This window comes from Nipponia nippon, unplaced genomic scaffold (assembly GCF_047370975.1).
Source record: "Nipponia nippon isolate SJK-2023a ecotype South Korea unplaced genomic scaffold, ASM4737097v1 scaffold_9, whole genome shotgun sequence".
Classification (NCBI taxonomy): Eukaryota; Metazoa; Chordata; class Aves; order Pelecaniformes; family Threskiornithidae; genus Nipponia; species Nipponia nippon.
The window spans coordinates 43065486-43079229 of NW_028262413.1; the positions used below are offsets into that span (position 1 = coordinate 43065486).

The window sequence follows — 13744 nt, forward strand, 5'->3', positions numbered from 1 at the left end:
TTGGATAATTATGTTCTGCCTCCTTAATGTTTCCCATGCCCTTTCAATTAGTATGATAATCATCTTCACTTTGCGACCTACACTGAAGTATAAGTGACGGTACCTACTTAGATAGCTGCCGTGCTACACCCCAGAATCAGCCGCTTTTCAGCAGTGATGCCAGAGCGGAGAGCTTTGTCATCAGGCGTGCTTCGGCTGATGGGACCAGGAAGGTATGGAACTCATGGACCACAGTGGGGTCAGAGCTTCCCCTTCTCTGTGAGCTGCTTCAGAAACACCTCTGGATGAAAAGTCTAAAACATGTGGAAAAGCTCACATTAAGCAAAAGAGGGAGAAATAAATGAGTCGTACAGAAAGGAGGGGGGAGTCACTGTAAATTCAGTAAAATAACAGCAGGTGAGGAGACCTCCGCTGCAGCTCAAGGGTGAATTTTTAGTATGACTAGTGCAGTCCATCAAGCAGCTGCAGAGGAATGAAGAGGTGCTGCAGCTTCCATCTCCCTGACAGTGTGATTTAAAGAACTGTTCTTTGCTGGCCTGGCCTTGTGTCTTTCAGTTGCCTTGAAAGGGAGAGAGAACCATGTCTCTGCTCCCTCATTGGCATTTGTCTTAAAAATAATAAAAAAAAGAAAGAAAGAAAGACAGACAGACAGACAGACAGACAGACAAGGGAGTGTGCGATTGAGTGTGGGAGAGAGCGTTTTCCACACTGAACCCCCTGGTCAGCCATTGAGTAACAAGACAACAGGAATATTTCACTGTGCTTCACATGATTTGTTTGCATTCACCTTAATGGTAAGGGTTTTTTTACACCAGTGTTACACCTTGTAACAGATACAGTTTGCACCGAGACAGTAGTCCCAGCTGCCTTTTGGATAGCAGTTTCCTTGCAAGAGATATGTTGCTATTTTATATGGTTTTTGATACACAGCCTAAATGAAGTCTCTGAAGGAGGATCTGTCTTTTGCTAACAGCCATCATTTTTATATAAAGTCGAAGGTATTCATATTATGTCTTCATCTTCTATATCTCAACTAGTAACAATATCACAACTACTCCCTCCTGACAACTATATTCATTTCTCATTAAAGATATTTCATGTTTTATTCAGGAATTTAAATGAAGCTATCAGAGCCTGTAATAGCAACAGTTTGGGATAATTGTATCTCATTGATGGCAGCCTCAAGAGTTCTAATTAATATATATTTAGCTCCCTGGCTGTCTTTAGACCAAACGCCTCAGTATGAAAGACAGGGAGAGGCGATAAGGGGAGGGGGCAGGGAACAGACTCCAAAATAACAGCCCCTTTTTGAAATTTGGATAGGAAAATCTGTGTTGCAAGAAGGAACTGCATGCTTTGGGATTCTTTCTTTTTTTTTCCCACATTCAATCTAAAATAACTTTTGAGATACAGAGTCCTTCTCAAGAAAAGAAAATACAAGAATATAGATTTACTGCCCACTTGTTTAGGTGGGAAGGAAGGATGACAAATATGTATTTTTCTCCTCCAATGATACACCTGATATCTGAGTTCAGCTTATCAGTGGTCCCTGCTTTTATTACCTCTTTCTCTGCCTCCTTCAGCCAGAGTGCTCTATTCAAAACTGTTCAGTTTCACAGATATGATCTGCAATGCAAACAGGCTCTCATTACACTTTTTCATACTAAAAAAAAAAAAGCTTACTTTGCTGTATAACTGATTAGCCCTCACCATACAGCTCTCAATTTTCTCACCCCTCTGGGCTTTTTTATCCCTCCCCCCCCCTCCCCCCCCCCCAACACTACCTTTCTCTCTGTTGTATGAAATGAGGCTAGGAGAAGATTTGGGGAAGGGGTATTATTCTGTCATTGGAATTCATAGCACTTGTATTCACTTACAAGCCTGAACTATTTTCTCAAATCACTTCAGTCTCTGTGACTTTCTCAGACTGTAGTTTATAAATCACTTTTGTGGTACACTATCTAGAGGGGATCAAGACCCCTGGAAGCTTGAGTCATATTGAATTGCATTGTGTAACGGAGAGTCATTAGGAGTTTACAGTCAGGGGGAAAAAAGAAGTCTTATAAATAGGCTAATTCAACTGGCACTTATATGTTTTAAAGGCATTATTGAGGAAGGAGGATGGTAGTATTATTTGCTCCCAATTTTGCTCTCATCAGCAGCAGCTAAGGGTAGTTCTTGAATAGGACAGGAATAGAGATTTTATAGACCTCCAGCTTTAAAACCTCTATTTTTTTTCCCCTTTATTATTTAAGCAAGTACTAAGGACTGTTTAGAGGTTTATTTAACTGGCTTCCAAGCTGGAAGCTAATCCAACCTATACTGGCTCAAATTGCCTCAGTTTCTCCTGAATAAAAGTTGCTTTTCTCTTACTCCCACTGATTTTTTTTAAAAGGTGTTCATTTGAGAGAAGTATCTTGTGCAGAGCAGAACAGGGGCTTTCTGACAGTGAAAGGCTTTTCGGTAGGAAGCTTGCATGGCAGCTGCACTTTTCAGTCCGACCCTGACAGTAAGGCTATTCCAGTAAAGCATCTCTTTTTTTGCCTTTTTTTTCCCCTTTCTTTTAAAGTTAAAAAAAGGGTGATGATGTAATGAGAAGGTATTTATTTCACTTGGGTGTGTTTTACTTGCAGATTCATGACACAGAAGTGTCAACCCCTGGGCGTTGCCTTGCTGTGGACTGGATTTTCTTGGCTGAGGTTGGAGGGTATCAAATACCTGGATATCCTCACACTTACAGGTGTGGTAGAGGGAGAACAATGACCAGAAGCAGGTGCCTGGCCCTCAGGAACTCCGACTTGTTGCCAACAAGCTTGGTCCTAGCCGAAATTGCTGTTTTTTTTAAAAAAAATATGACAATTTTCAGTATTGTCTGCAAATCTCAGTCCCATGTCATCCACTTCCATGCCATCTGCAGGGTCGCCATGCTTGGTGCAGACAGGATTTTCTCAGAAAAACAAAGCGCACCCAAAGTGAACCCTTGGTTAAAAACAAGAACAGAGTCAGAAGTTCAAAGGGTGGAGAGTTGAGCGGGCACGCGTGGCCGGCAGCGACTTTCTGTGAAGTGTCTCCTTGGGATTCGGTTGATGGGTTGCTTTGCAGCTCTGCCCCGGCGCTTCCATAACCTGGGTTGGAATCCAGCCCAGCCCTGAGAGATGGAGGGTCAGTCCGGTTTGATAGTGTAAGGTCAGAAATGGAATGAGGCTGGGATATCTCAATTGAGATTCGAGTGTATAAAAGTATAAATCAAAAAAGCAAAATCCTTGAAGGGACACCTTGCAGCTGTCTCAGGAAATGAAAGGCTTTAAAATAAGAAGACTCGAGAACAGGAGAATCCTGCAGCCAGTGCAGCTAATAACGGTATTCGGTCTCAACTCAGAGAATAGCAAGTCCTCTCTGTCATCGGAAAAGTAGAGGGTGTACTGACAAACCTGGGGAGAGATGTTGCTTCTTAACATAGCAAGCTGCCAGCATACTGGGGAGGTTATATGTGAATGTAAATACAAATCACATCATTTATACTGCTACTTTCTGATCAAATACATTGAAAAAGTTATTCTAAAAAGGCTTTGCCAACTGTGGGGACCCTTCTGTGTCCTTGAAAACTCTCAGTAGGTTCAAAGTTCACCACCAAAGTCAGGGAAGGCAAAAAGAATGGGCTTTCTCATCCATATTACTCCTGAACGCTGCTGTCTCATTTTGCTGCAGGATACTCATAATTTTATGCTTATTTAAACAGACACATATCTAGTTTATGGGCATATTCCAGGAAAAAAAAAAAAAAAGGCACATAGCTTAGAGTGCAGTTCTCATGGGCAAACACCTGATCCCCTTTAATAAGAGATAAAAGGGAAACTATTCCCTTGCCAAGCTGCTACATTACAGGGCTTTGCTCACAGTAGCATGCTGGTAGCTGCACTTCTGACTAGTGCATAGCACGGCAAAGGCTCAGCTTGCAGGTATGGCGATTATCAGCAGCTTGTGCCAATGCCACTTAAACCTGCTGTAGCAGAACTTGTGTGTAGCACTGAGTGCCATGCAATTAGGATACAGGAGAGGTTTAAGAGTTCAGGATGTGCACATCTGCCAATCAAACACAGGTCAAAGGTGGACCTAATTGATGTTTCAAGCTGCATCAGTCTGGATCCTTACTGTTTTAAGGATTCAGATTTTTTTTCTTCTGTAGTTCCCAGTGGTTTGATATTTTTATAGCTATTAGTACTTCCTTGAGGAAAGCAAGTTGAGTGCTCAGCTCCCATGTGCGAGCGTATTTCCCCCTCCCAAGGATATTTATAAGTTTACATTTGTGGGTTTTCTTTGAAATGGTCCATGCTGGCGCACTTTTATTCTCTGTAGTGTCTGTCATTAGTTAGTTGCAAGCTTTGGATTACCTTACCTTGTCTTGCCCACAGAGATGGACAGAGCAGTTTAAAAAAAAACAGGTGGCTCAGCTGTGTAAAGTGATAAAAGGTGTGCAGGCTAAAATGCTGGACCCATATTTATAGGGCCAGCCATAGGATGTCTCTTCAAACAAGTTAAAAGATGATCTTTCTGCGGCATTATCTTTAACCGGTAACACAATGAGACTTGCTAAAGGCAGGTACCTGGCACCTAGCTAGTGATCTGGGATCCTTGAGGACCCAAAACAGAAAAAGTAGGCTGATCCCTATAAGTGTTACCCCCCACACACCACACCACCACCTATGTTACAAAGAGAAGTGCCATGAACATTTTTTTAAGGAGATGGAATACACAGTTTGGTACTTGCTATGACTTAAATAAGGAAGGCCGTAGGCTTGCTTTTCTGGTTTGGATTTGTGAATCTGATTTCCCTTTTGGTCCCTGTTGGATGAAGTTGTGCTTTTATTAACTGTTTTTCAGGATATTCAAGGACTGATATTCCAGCAAAACATCACACGGGATCTCAGATTTCAAGAAAAGCCCCTATAGGTGAGTTCAATGGTTCTGACATATTGACATCCAGCAAGTCCTCACGTTCATTTTAAAGCAGAAAGTAAATGTTGGAGATGTTGACTGAGTAACTTTGCAGGCAAACTTGTATCTTCACTGAACCAGAAGGTATCTCTTATTCACACCAATATGGACACACCAGGAACCCTGTAAGAAACTACATTTAGGAGAAGGTTCCATTGAGCAAACCCAATGTGCACTTAGTTCAGATAAACCCTGGAGAGTCAACCAGTGAGACATCGAAGTCCAGTGTAATTTGCGGTCTGATGTATCCCAGTCAAACTTCACTGCTCTCTTTCTACAAATCAAATGGAAAAAATCAGGCAAAATGATCAGGTGTTCAGATGGGGCTCCAGAATAAGTGCCTAGTCTGCTCCATGGTGTCTGGGTGTTGTCTGATTTCTGCTCACATGCCACTCAAGAAGTCAGTGTAGGTTTAAATTTGATATTTAACCTGTGCAGAAACATCTACATGCTTAAAAAGAAGGTAGATACTATTCAAGTTTGTTTAATTTTTAACAATGTTGCAAACGAGTCATTTTCAAAATCCTTTCTTTTAAATGTTCTGTTTGGATAATTGCCCTAACAAGCAGCAGAGTTAAATGGATAACCTGCTTCTCTCCTCAAGTAGCTGGCAAAATACTTCTTGTATCTAAAGCTTTATATGATGCCTTTTACAGAGATAGTACATGAAGAGAAAGGAAGTAATACTACGGAGGTGCAGCTTAAAATTTCTTCTGATTTTTCTAGCAGCCATGTAACACAGAGAGTTCCTCTATGGAGAAGACATTGTCCTCCTGGGTAGGCAAAAGGGATCCTTGCAAGTTATTTTTAAAAAATTGCTTCAAATAAATATATAAAATACTTAGTCCAAAAGTCTCGTGGTAAATGGGAACTTGGCCTAAGAGAGGATGGAGCAAGGAAGTGTCCTCTCCTTGGTGGCTGTGGTCTTCCCTAGCCTCACCATCTTCTTTCATGATTTGATCAACGCTACTGCAGCATTTCAGAATTCTCTGGTTTGAACCCATTAAAGTTTTTGTGGTGTCTGACAGCTCTTCCTTTTCTAAACAAGAACAGAAAACTGCACACACTCGGAGAAACTAACGATATTGAAAATCTGCTGAAAGCAGGGTGAGAGAGAAAGGAGAAGAGAGGACTAAGGAAAAACCCTGCTTTGAATCTATCCTTTTGTTTTATGGCCAATGTAGCCTGTCTTTGACATATCAACAAGAAACAAAGAATTGAAATCAAATGAAAGGGTCGGAGATTAGAAGAGAATTGTCTGTAGCATTTCAACAAAGCCACTGATCGCTTGTGCCAGCATTGGCTACTCTCCCCCACCTCTCCCCCTCCTTTCCCCCTCGTTACACGATACTCCTTGGGAACATGTTATCAAGGACTGAGAATCAGGCCAGTGGCTGCTGATGTTAAAAGGACATGACATGTGCACAAGGCAGGGCATAGGGGCTGGCTGCACATATTAAAGGCAAACACATCACAATCCGATTAGTAGAAATGGAGTGTGTGTGCCGGCTCTGGGAATTTTTTTTTAAAGTAATACTTCTGTGCTTTTTCTATTGATTGATTTATTTTTGAAAGGAGTAATTCCATTCTAGCTTTTCTCTCTCCTCTCCTCCCTCCTTCTCCCCACCTTCAATTCCTTCATCCCTGCGTTTTCACCTCACCAGAGCTCCCAAGGAACAGGAGTTCAAAGGCAATTGGAGTAGAAAAAAAAAATAATTGCAAATGCAAAGAGCTCTCTAATCTCTTCTTGACCTGTCCTGTACAACAGGCAATTTCTGCAAATCTAACACAAACCTGTAAATCTTCAGTACTGGGAGACTGGGAGGGATAAAAGCAACACACGATGTTTCATTAGAATTTAAGCTGACTAGCTAAATGTGTGTGAGCGTGTATATGAATTTTTGCTAGCTGTGTTTTAAAAGTTTTTTTTTAAGTGTGTCTCATCTTCCTTAATATGTTACTTAGCCACCAGAGTTTTATTTATTTAACTAGAATGCATCTCCTGTAGCTTTCTTTCGTTATTTGAATGAAGGGAAACTTAAAGGAAGGGCGGCTTTTAAGATTCTGATGCTTAAAAAAAGTACAATTTTTATTAGATTCAGCACATTTTATCAAATGCAGAATAAAGAATACAGTCTGTATTCAATATCTATAATAATGCATTCAGGTTCTGATATAATAGGCAATACTATGCTATTGGACTGCAATCTTCCTGTTTGTTTAGCTCCTAGTCTAACTGAATAATTAAACACATGTAAATTTAAGTTTGCATATAGTCCCATTGAGAATAAGGGATTTTTTTGTCTGCCTAAAGTTAGACTTACGGTAAGTAGTTTGTTGGTTGAGGCCCAAAGTTTCATCTCAAGTCATTACACTCAAAGGTACCCTTACTCAGCACATCACTTCACAACCTGCTCAATTTTAAGCATGTGCCCATATCCCACTGCCTAGAATCATTTTAGTAACATGTGTGATTATGAGGTTAGTCTAAGGGAAAGGTCAATCAGCAGAGAAATCAGGCAGGCTTTTATTTGCACTAAGGACAATAAATACATAGAATTTAGCTAAAGAAAAATAAAACCATGGGGAAAAGGAGAAGTTCAAATGAGGTAGGTGGACCTACATGGGCATTCTCGCTTCCTTCCTTCCCACAGCTTCCTCTGTTCCTATAATCTCAGCACAGATGTTTCCTTTTTAATCCCTGGCTCCAGCTGGCAGTGCATCTCTGCTCTACCGTACTTAGTCGCAATTACTGCAGACATTAACTCTGCACATGCTTCGGAAATTGACTGCTTTTTCTTCCTTGGAAATGTTGCTCATCATCAGGTTTTTAACAGCCAGAAATAAAGGCCATTTGTGTACTGATGAATCCTATTCCCTTCAAGATTTGTAAGAGAGATAAAAGGCACAAGAAGCAGGCTTAAACAATTGCTGGCATGGTGGAAAATTTGGATATTTAATTTACAATACCTTCCTTTACTAGTACAGAGAGTCTTCATCATGTGATAGAGAAGGAATGGGAAAAATGTCAAGCACATGCCATATTCACCTGCCTACGGTTACTTTTCCAAACCAACCACAAGTGCTTTATTTATTTATTTTGATTAGCAAAGCAGAGGCTTGGTATACTAAGCTGATTTCAGGGTATGTTTCCTTGTAAGGTGAACTTTCATTTACCAATGGAGCACGGGTTGGTCAAAGTGTCTGGAGTCAAAATGACAAAATCTGCGCCTGATGGTGAGATCCACTCTGTTCCTCGCACCTAGACATGAGACCGTGTCACCTGTTTATGGTGTGATGCTGCTGAAATGCCATCAGAGCCTGGTGTGACCCAGGCCAAATTCTTATTGAGAAAAATGTAACTGGTCCCTGGGTTTGACAGCAATGCAAGAGTCCTCCAGCTGCTGAACTCAGGGGTTCCAGTTTACCTTTATTCTCCTGGTAGTGTATTTTTTTCCATATCCAGCAACTTTCCATTGGATGTATAAGCGATCTGAGCCAACCACACTACCACAGCAGATGGGACTGATGGGCAAAGGAACAGTGAAGAATCTGGAGACACCATGTATCCGGTATGGAAGTTTATTTGCTTTGATGAAAACTCTTAAATAATCTAAATAGGCTATATGAAAAATCTTTAAAATTATAAGGAAATCCTTCAGTTGAGCTGGACTTTGTCTTTTTCTGCATGATACTCATGGGCTCAGATTTCCTATTCTTGATTCTCGAGTGCAAACTGAACTTGTGCACTAAAATCTATTAATGAAGTTACTGTGTGTTGCTCACTTTGTTCTCCTCATTCCCCTTAGTACTTGCTGAAAGCACTGAATACATTCCCATTGATTTCCACCCCATTCCTGTGCAGGAGGCAAACGGGTAACACATCCAGCATTTCAAGTGGCTGCTAATATGACATGTACAACTTCAGACATTATGCGAGCACCCAGAATAAGAGGATAAAGTTGGCAACAACCTGAGGTCATCTTGCCTATAAACTGCCTAACCACTGCCCTCCAGGTAAGAAACTGGAAACCTGTGCTTATCTCTACCAGTTAGTGTTCTTAGGTGAGCAGACCATTGCAGATTAGATAGATGTGCTGTTACAGACACAACAACATTTTAAAGCCCCTGGAGAGCTTTCAGTATGGATTCGTACTACCTTTCAGTCAATATGAAAAACAGGATTTGTTTGACAATGACAGTTCTAGGACTAAAATGAGAGAGTTCTGCTAAATGGTAACAACTCTGTATGCTCCTATGGAAAACTTGCACAAGTGTGCATACAGTTTTCCCAGGAATGACCCATAAAATCTAGATTACTATATAAAAGGAGAGGTTTATTTACACTGTATTGCCTAATACTGCATGCAACCTTCAGTATCATTACACTCCATTGAAAGGGTACAATGATTGAGTATTTTGGCTTCCTACTGCTATTGTATCCATTCACTGATGGGGAATAAGAAAGGAGAGTAAGAAGAAGAAAACAAAACTGAAAGTGCTTGAGGACAATTCAACTTTGAAATTGTCTTTGTTAAATACAAGAAAAGTACAAAATGAGCCCTCTTTGAAACTTGCTCAATAAAAGCTATTATGAAAGCTTTCAATAATTTTTGTCCAGCTTTGGCTCTTCTTGCACTCTTCTAGTCAAGATGAAGTGTTTATATAGGCATTACTGAGATCAGCTACTGGTAAATTAAAGAAAACAGTAAGTGCCGCTTGGGTATTGCAGAGAAACTAACTGTGCAAAATCTACTGCATAAGTAAAGCAGGAAGAAAAGAGAAAGTTAATGATTTTTTTAGCTGTGGGACTTCTCTTTGCTCTTATTTCATGTAACATGCCCAAGAATGCCACAAATAGTTCGATATCTATGAGGAAAAAAAATAGAAATAGGGTTTTCATTGGAGGGTGCTTTGCAGGAAAAACTAAGAACTTGTTTAAAAAATAACACGTGCACACACACGCACCAAAAAAGAAGAAAAAACTCAACCTAAAACAAAGTTCTGCAGACCTGTAGAACCCACTAAGAAGAACTAAGATGGAGCTGCAGTGAGGCCAGATGGAATAAGGCCTCTACATTGTAATATTTAACATTTGAAACCAGTTCCAGGTGACTTACAAAATAGTTGGGCTTGTGAGAATGAGCATCAGTAAAAAAATATAGCAGTAGTCACATTCCTTGGAGGATGAAGGCACTTCAAAGCTCCCTCTTCTCACCCTCCCAGTTCTTCTGCACTAATACCATAGCAGTGATTGTTAAAGTTATTTTTCTCTGTTAAAGAAGTTTTGCAAGTTTTTCAGCTTTAGCTTTTATTAGTTGATCTGGTTTAGCTGGTAGATTAAAATGTTTAAAAGGAACTAATCTGCACTTATTTATTTTTTAATAAATCCACTGCATTTTATATAATGTTGCATGTAAAGTCAGCAAGGAAAAGGGGCTCAGTTTCTGCGTGCAGCCATCTAGATGCATCAAAGTGTTCTCTGGTATTTTTGAACTAATTTCCAGAATCTCACAAGTCTGTTGAGTCTTTCACTACCTGAGCATGTCAGCTGATGCCATGTAAAGTTTGGAGTACAGATCAAGTGTACGCTCTTGATGTGCCTTCTCTCTAATAAGAGTTGGCTACTGTGGCAGAGTTGAACTAGAATTCAATTGTGATGGAAGTTAATAGGATTTATTTTTATCACTGAGGTGCTGCAAAGTGGATGAACCTTTAAGTTCCCTTTGGCTTCCAAGCTATGTAGGCTTGTCCTCAATGGTCTTACTGCCTTTCCCAGTCTTTCCCTAGACCTCTTTGCCTACAGCATGACTGCATCTATATCAATAAGTAGTGCAACACCTTACAAGCTACTCCATGGCGGGCAGTAGTTGATGCTGTGGGCCTGATTTCTATGCTATGAATATTTAGGGGAGGATTTGCTTTTGACTTCCTTTACTATGGTCCCATAAAATGAATTTCCGTGAACAGTTTGGGCTCAAATTTTGTTATTTTTATCTGACCATGTGTAATGTGCACCACAGTGCAGACTGTGGGGGTGACTGGGAAATAAAAGCACATTACTAATCCAAACACACACACAAATATAGACACAGCCTACATTTCCCTCTTGCCAGCTGCCTTATGAGGAAGAGGAGCTGGCTCAGGGAAGTGATCCTCCCTAAATCAGAAAGACTGGTGTAAGCAGCAGGGGAAATGGAGAATAGAAGCTTTTTGCCATTTCTGTTTTTGAGACTTATAGGAGAAGGCAAAAAGTTCTTTGTATTAACTCCTAATTTCAAATGGTTATCACATAATTTCTGTAAGCAGTTCTGGATGTTGCCTATCTGGTTTAATTTGGATCGAGAGGTCACGTGGTTTGTTTTTATTCCCTGACTAAATGGACTTGATGTTTAGATTCACATTACTTGAACTGATATTCTTGTGAATTTAAGCCAGCTTCCCAGAAACACTGCTAAATAATTGATACAAGTTGGCTATTTCCCTGGGAAAATGTATGTCTTAAAATATTTGCAAAACCCAAATTTGTATTAAGATTTAAATTTAAATTGACATTTCCCTGCACAATATTTGTCCATCTCCATTGTGTTTATAGTCAGAGGTTATGTTTTTGGCAAGTTGACATTTAATATTTTTTTCTATAGTTCACTCCAAAAGGAACAAAAATTGTCTCAGATTGCAAATTCAAATGGAGATTTTCCAAGTGCTTATATTACAAGTTCTCACTTACCGTTTGAAAACCGAGCTATCTACCTTTTTGTCCTCATACTATCACTAAGCACTTGTGATAGCAAAGCTAGTAAGTATTTTTTGTGGAGTTAGACTCATCAGTCCCATGTTAATGCTAAATGGAATTCAGAAGCAAGCAAAAGGAGAGTGAAGAGAGACACTGCAGTGCATTTGTCCCAAAGGAATGGGCAAAACGTACCAATACCTCTTCTAACCTTCTAAGACCATGTTAGAAGAAAATAACTTTTTTAGCTAAATGAAACAGGACAAAACTACAGAAAGAAAATGGTGATTATAAGATAAGGGAGTATAGCAGCCAGCAAACTAGCTTCAGCACCATTTAAAAACAGACTTTCCCCTGGCACAAAGTAATTCTACCCCCAGCCCCCCCACCCCTTTACATAAAACTGTAGAGAGGAAAAAAAAGAGAAAAAAGAAAAAGGGGAAAAATAAAAAGCCAAGGAAAAGCCTTTTAGGTCAGCTAGTCCATCCCTTGCTGATCCAGGCATGCTGCTGACAGTATTTTCACATCCATGAGTGCTTTGTCCAGGCTACTTTAACTCCATCGCTAGGGCTTCCGTCTGCTCTCAGGAGGGATCATTCCATCTATTTGTTAGGAGTTGGCTGTATGGATTTTTTTTTTTAAGTTTTATTTTTATTTTCATTGACAAATGAAGCCATAAAGGTTGGGTTGCCAGGCCCAAACTTCTCCACAGTACAGGTTGGTTTTTTTTCTTTTTTTCCTGAGAATGGGAAAAAGCTTTCAAAGTAGAGTATCACCTCCCCCTTGCTGCTCACCATCACGAAACCCTGACTACAGAAGTGTCTCATTCATCCCCTGAAGTGTAATCCCTTGAGATCTCAAAAATACTCCATAACCTGAAAGCACTCTTTGTTTTGAAGGATAAGAAATAATGGACTGTTTCCACAGTAGGTAAAACGCTGGGTTTTGTCTTGAATTAGTGTTGGCTTTTACTAGGACACGGGGGCTTATATGTATTTCTGAACTAGACATGTGTTATGATCCTGCGTGTGTTCTGTGCTGCATTAGCTCTATTACTAAGCAGAGTCTGTCTGTCTAGGGGTCCGCTTTCCAGCATCAGACAGTTCTGAGACTGATTCTGATTTGCTTTACACCACTGCTCTAAGACAGTTGCTATCAGCAGAATGATTGATGCCAGCGTGAAGCAAAGGTGGATGAGACTGACCTCATGCACTTTGCATTTCAGGGAGGAATCAAATTTTGCTTCCCAACTTTCACCTTTGGTTATAGGCGAGCCATATCTAGCTTTGCAAAGGGAAACAGTTGGAGGAAGGCTATATGGGGGGCAAAATGCTGTTACATTGTGTTCTGCCTGTGAATTTGCAGGCTGCTGTGCTAGGCATCCAGCTCTTTGTACGAACAGGAGTGCTAATATGATGTATTAAATGTCACACCAGCATCGCTGGGTATGCATATCTCTCCTGTTGTACTGCCTGTTTATGCTTATTCAGCTCTTTGAATAATTTAACACATTTCATACTCCAAATTACCCACAACAGTTTGACGGGGCTGCTGGCAGTTTACTTGAAACACTCAGTGTTAGGTCAAAGTAGGGCCCAAGCATCTGCTAAATAGAAGGACATTTCATATTTAGCAAAACATAATTAGATGTATTCCTGCACACTTTTCTTTTGAAAAATAGGTAAATCCATGCTAATCCCAGCGGTACCATAGAAATAAAGGGCTGTACTCGACATTGCTATGTATAGCCCTACACCAGGAATGATTTGGGCTGAAGAAGAAGAATTGTGGGGGCCAGTAATTGTTGAGGACAGATATAACTAAGCAAGACGACACAGCTGTATCAGCATGTCATTCATGCAGTTGCAGAGCAGAGGTACTGATTGCCTTGGTGCAGCTAGGCTGGAATTTGGGAAACTTCACTGACAGCAGTGTAATATTCTTCATGGATTTATCTGAGACTTGTCTTAGAATAACTATCCACAGGCTGAATAACGAACCTGGAAGCTACAGCTA

The 13744-nt window shown here is 40.3% G+C and overlaps 1 protein-coding gene across 3 annotated transcripts in view; it reads left to right on the top strand.

Moving 5' to 3' along the window:
- Positions 1-13744, top strand: part of LOC148050299 (uncharacterized) — a 100659-nt gene that overhangs the window by 17071 nt on the left and 69844 nt on the right. For 2 of the 3 annotated variants that reach the window (XM_087745323.1, XM_087745324.1), the window contains exons 4-6: positions 4882-4950; positions 8462-8567; positions 8861-9012. Coding sequence is in view for 1 of the 3 variants with exons in the window: in XM_087745326.1 (XP_087601452.1) it covers positions 4882-4950; positions 8441-8567; positions 8861-8903 (239 nt within the window). In the remaining 2 variants the exon portion in view is untranslated. Of the gene's footprint in view, positions 1-4881; positions 4951-8440; positions 8568-8860; positions 9013-13744 lie in introns of all 3 variants that reach the window. The other variant, XM_087745326.1, reaches the window with a different exon arrangement.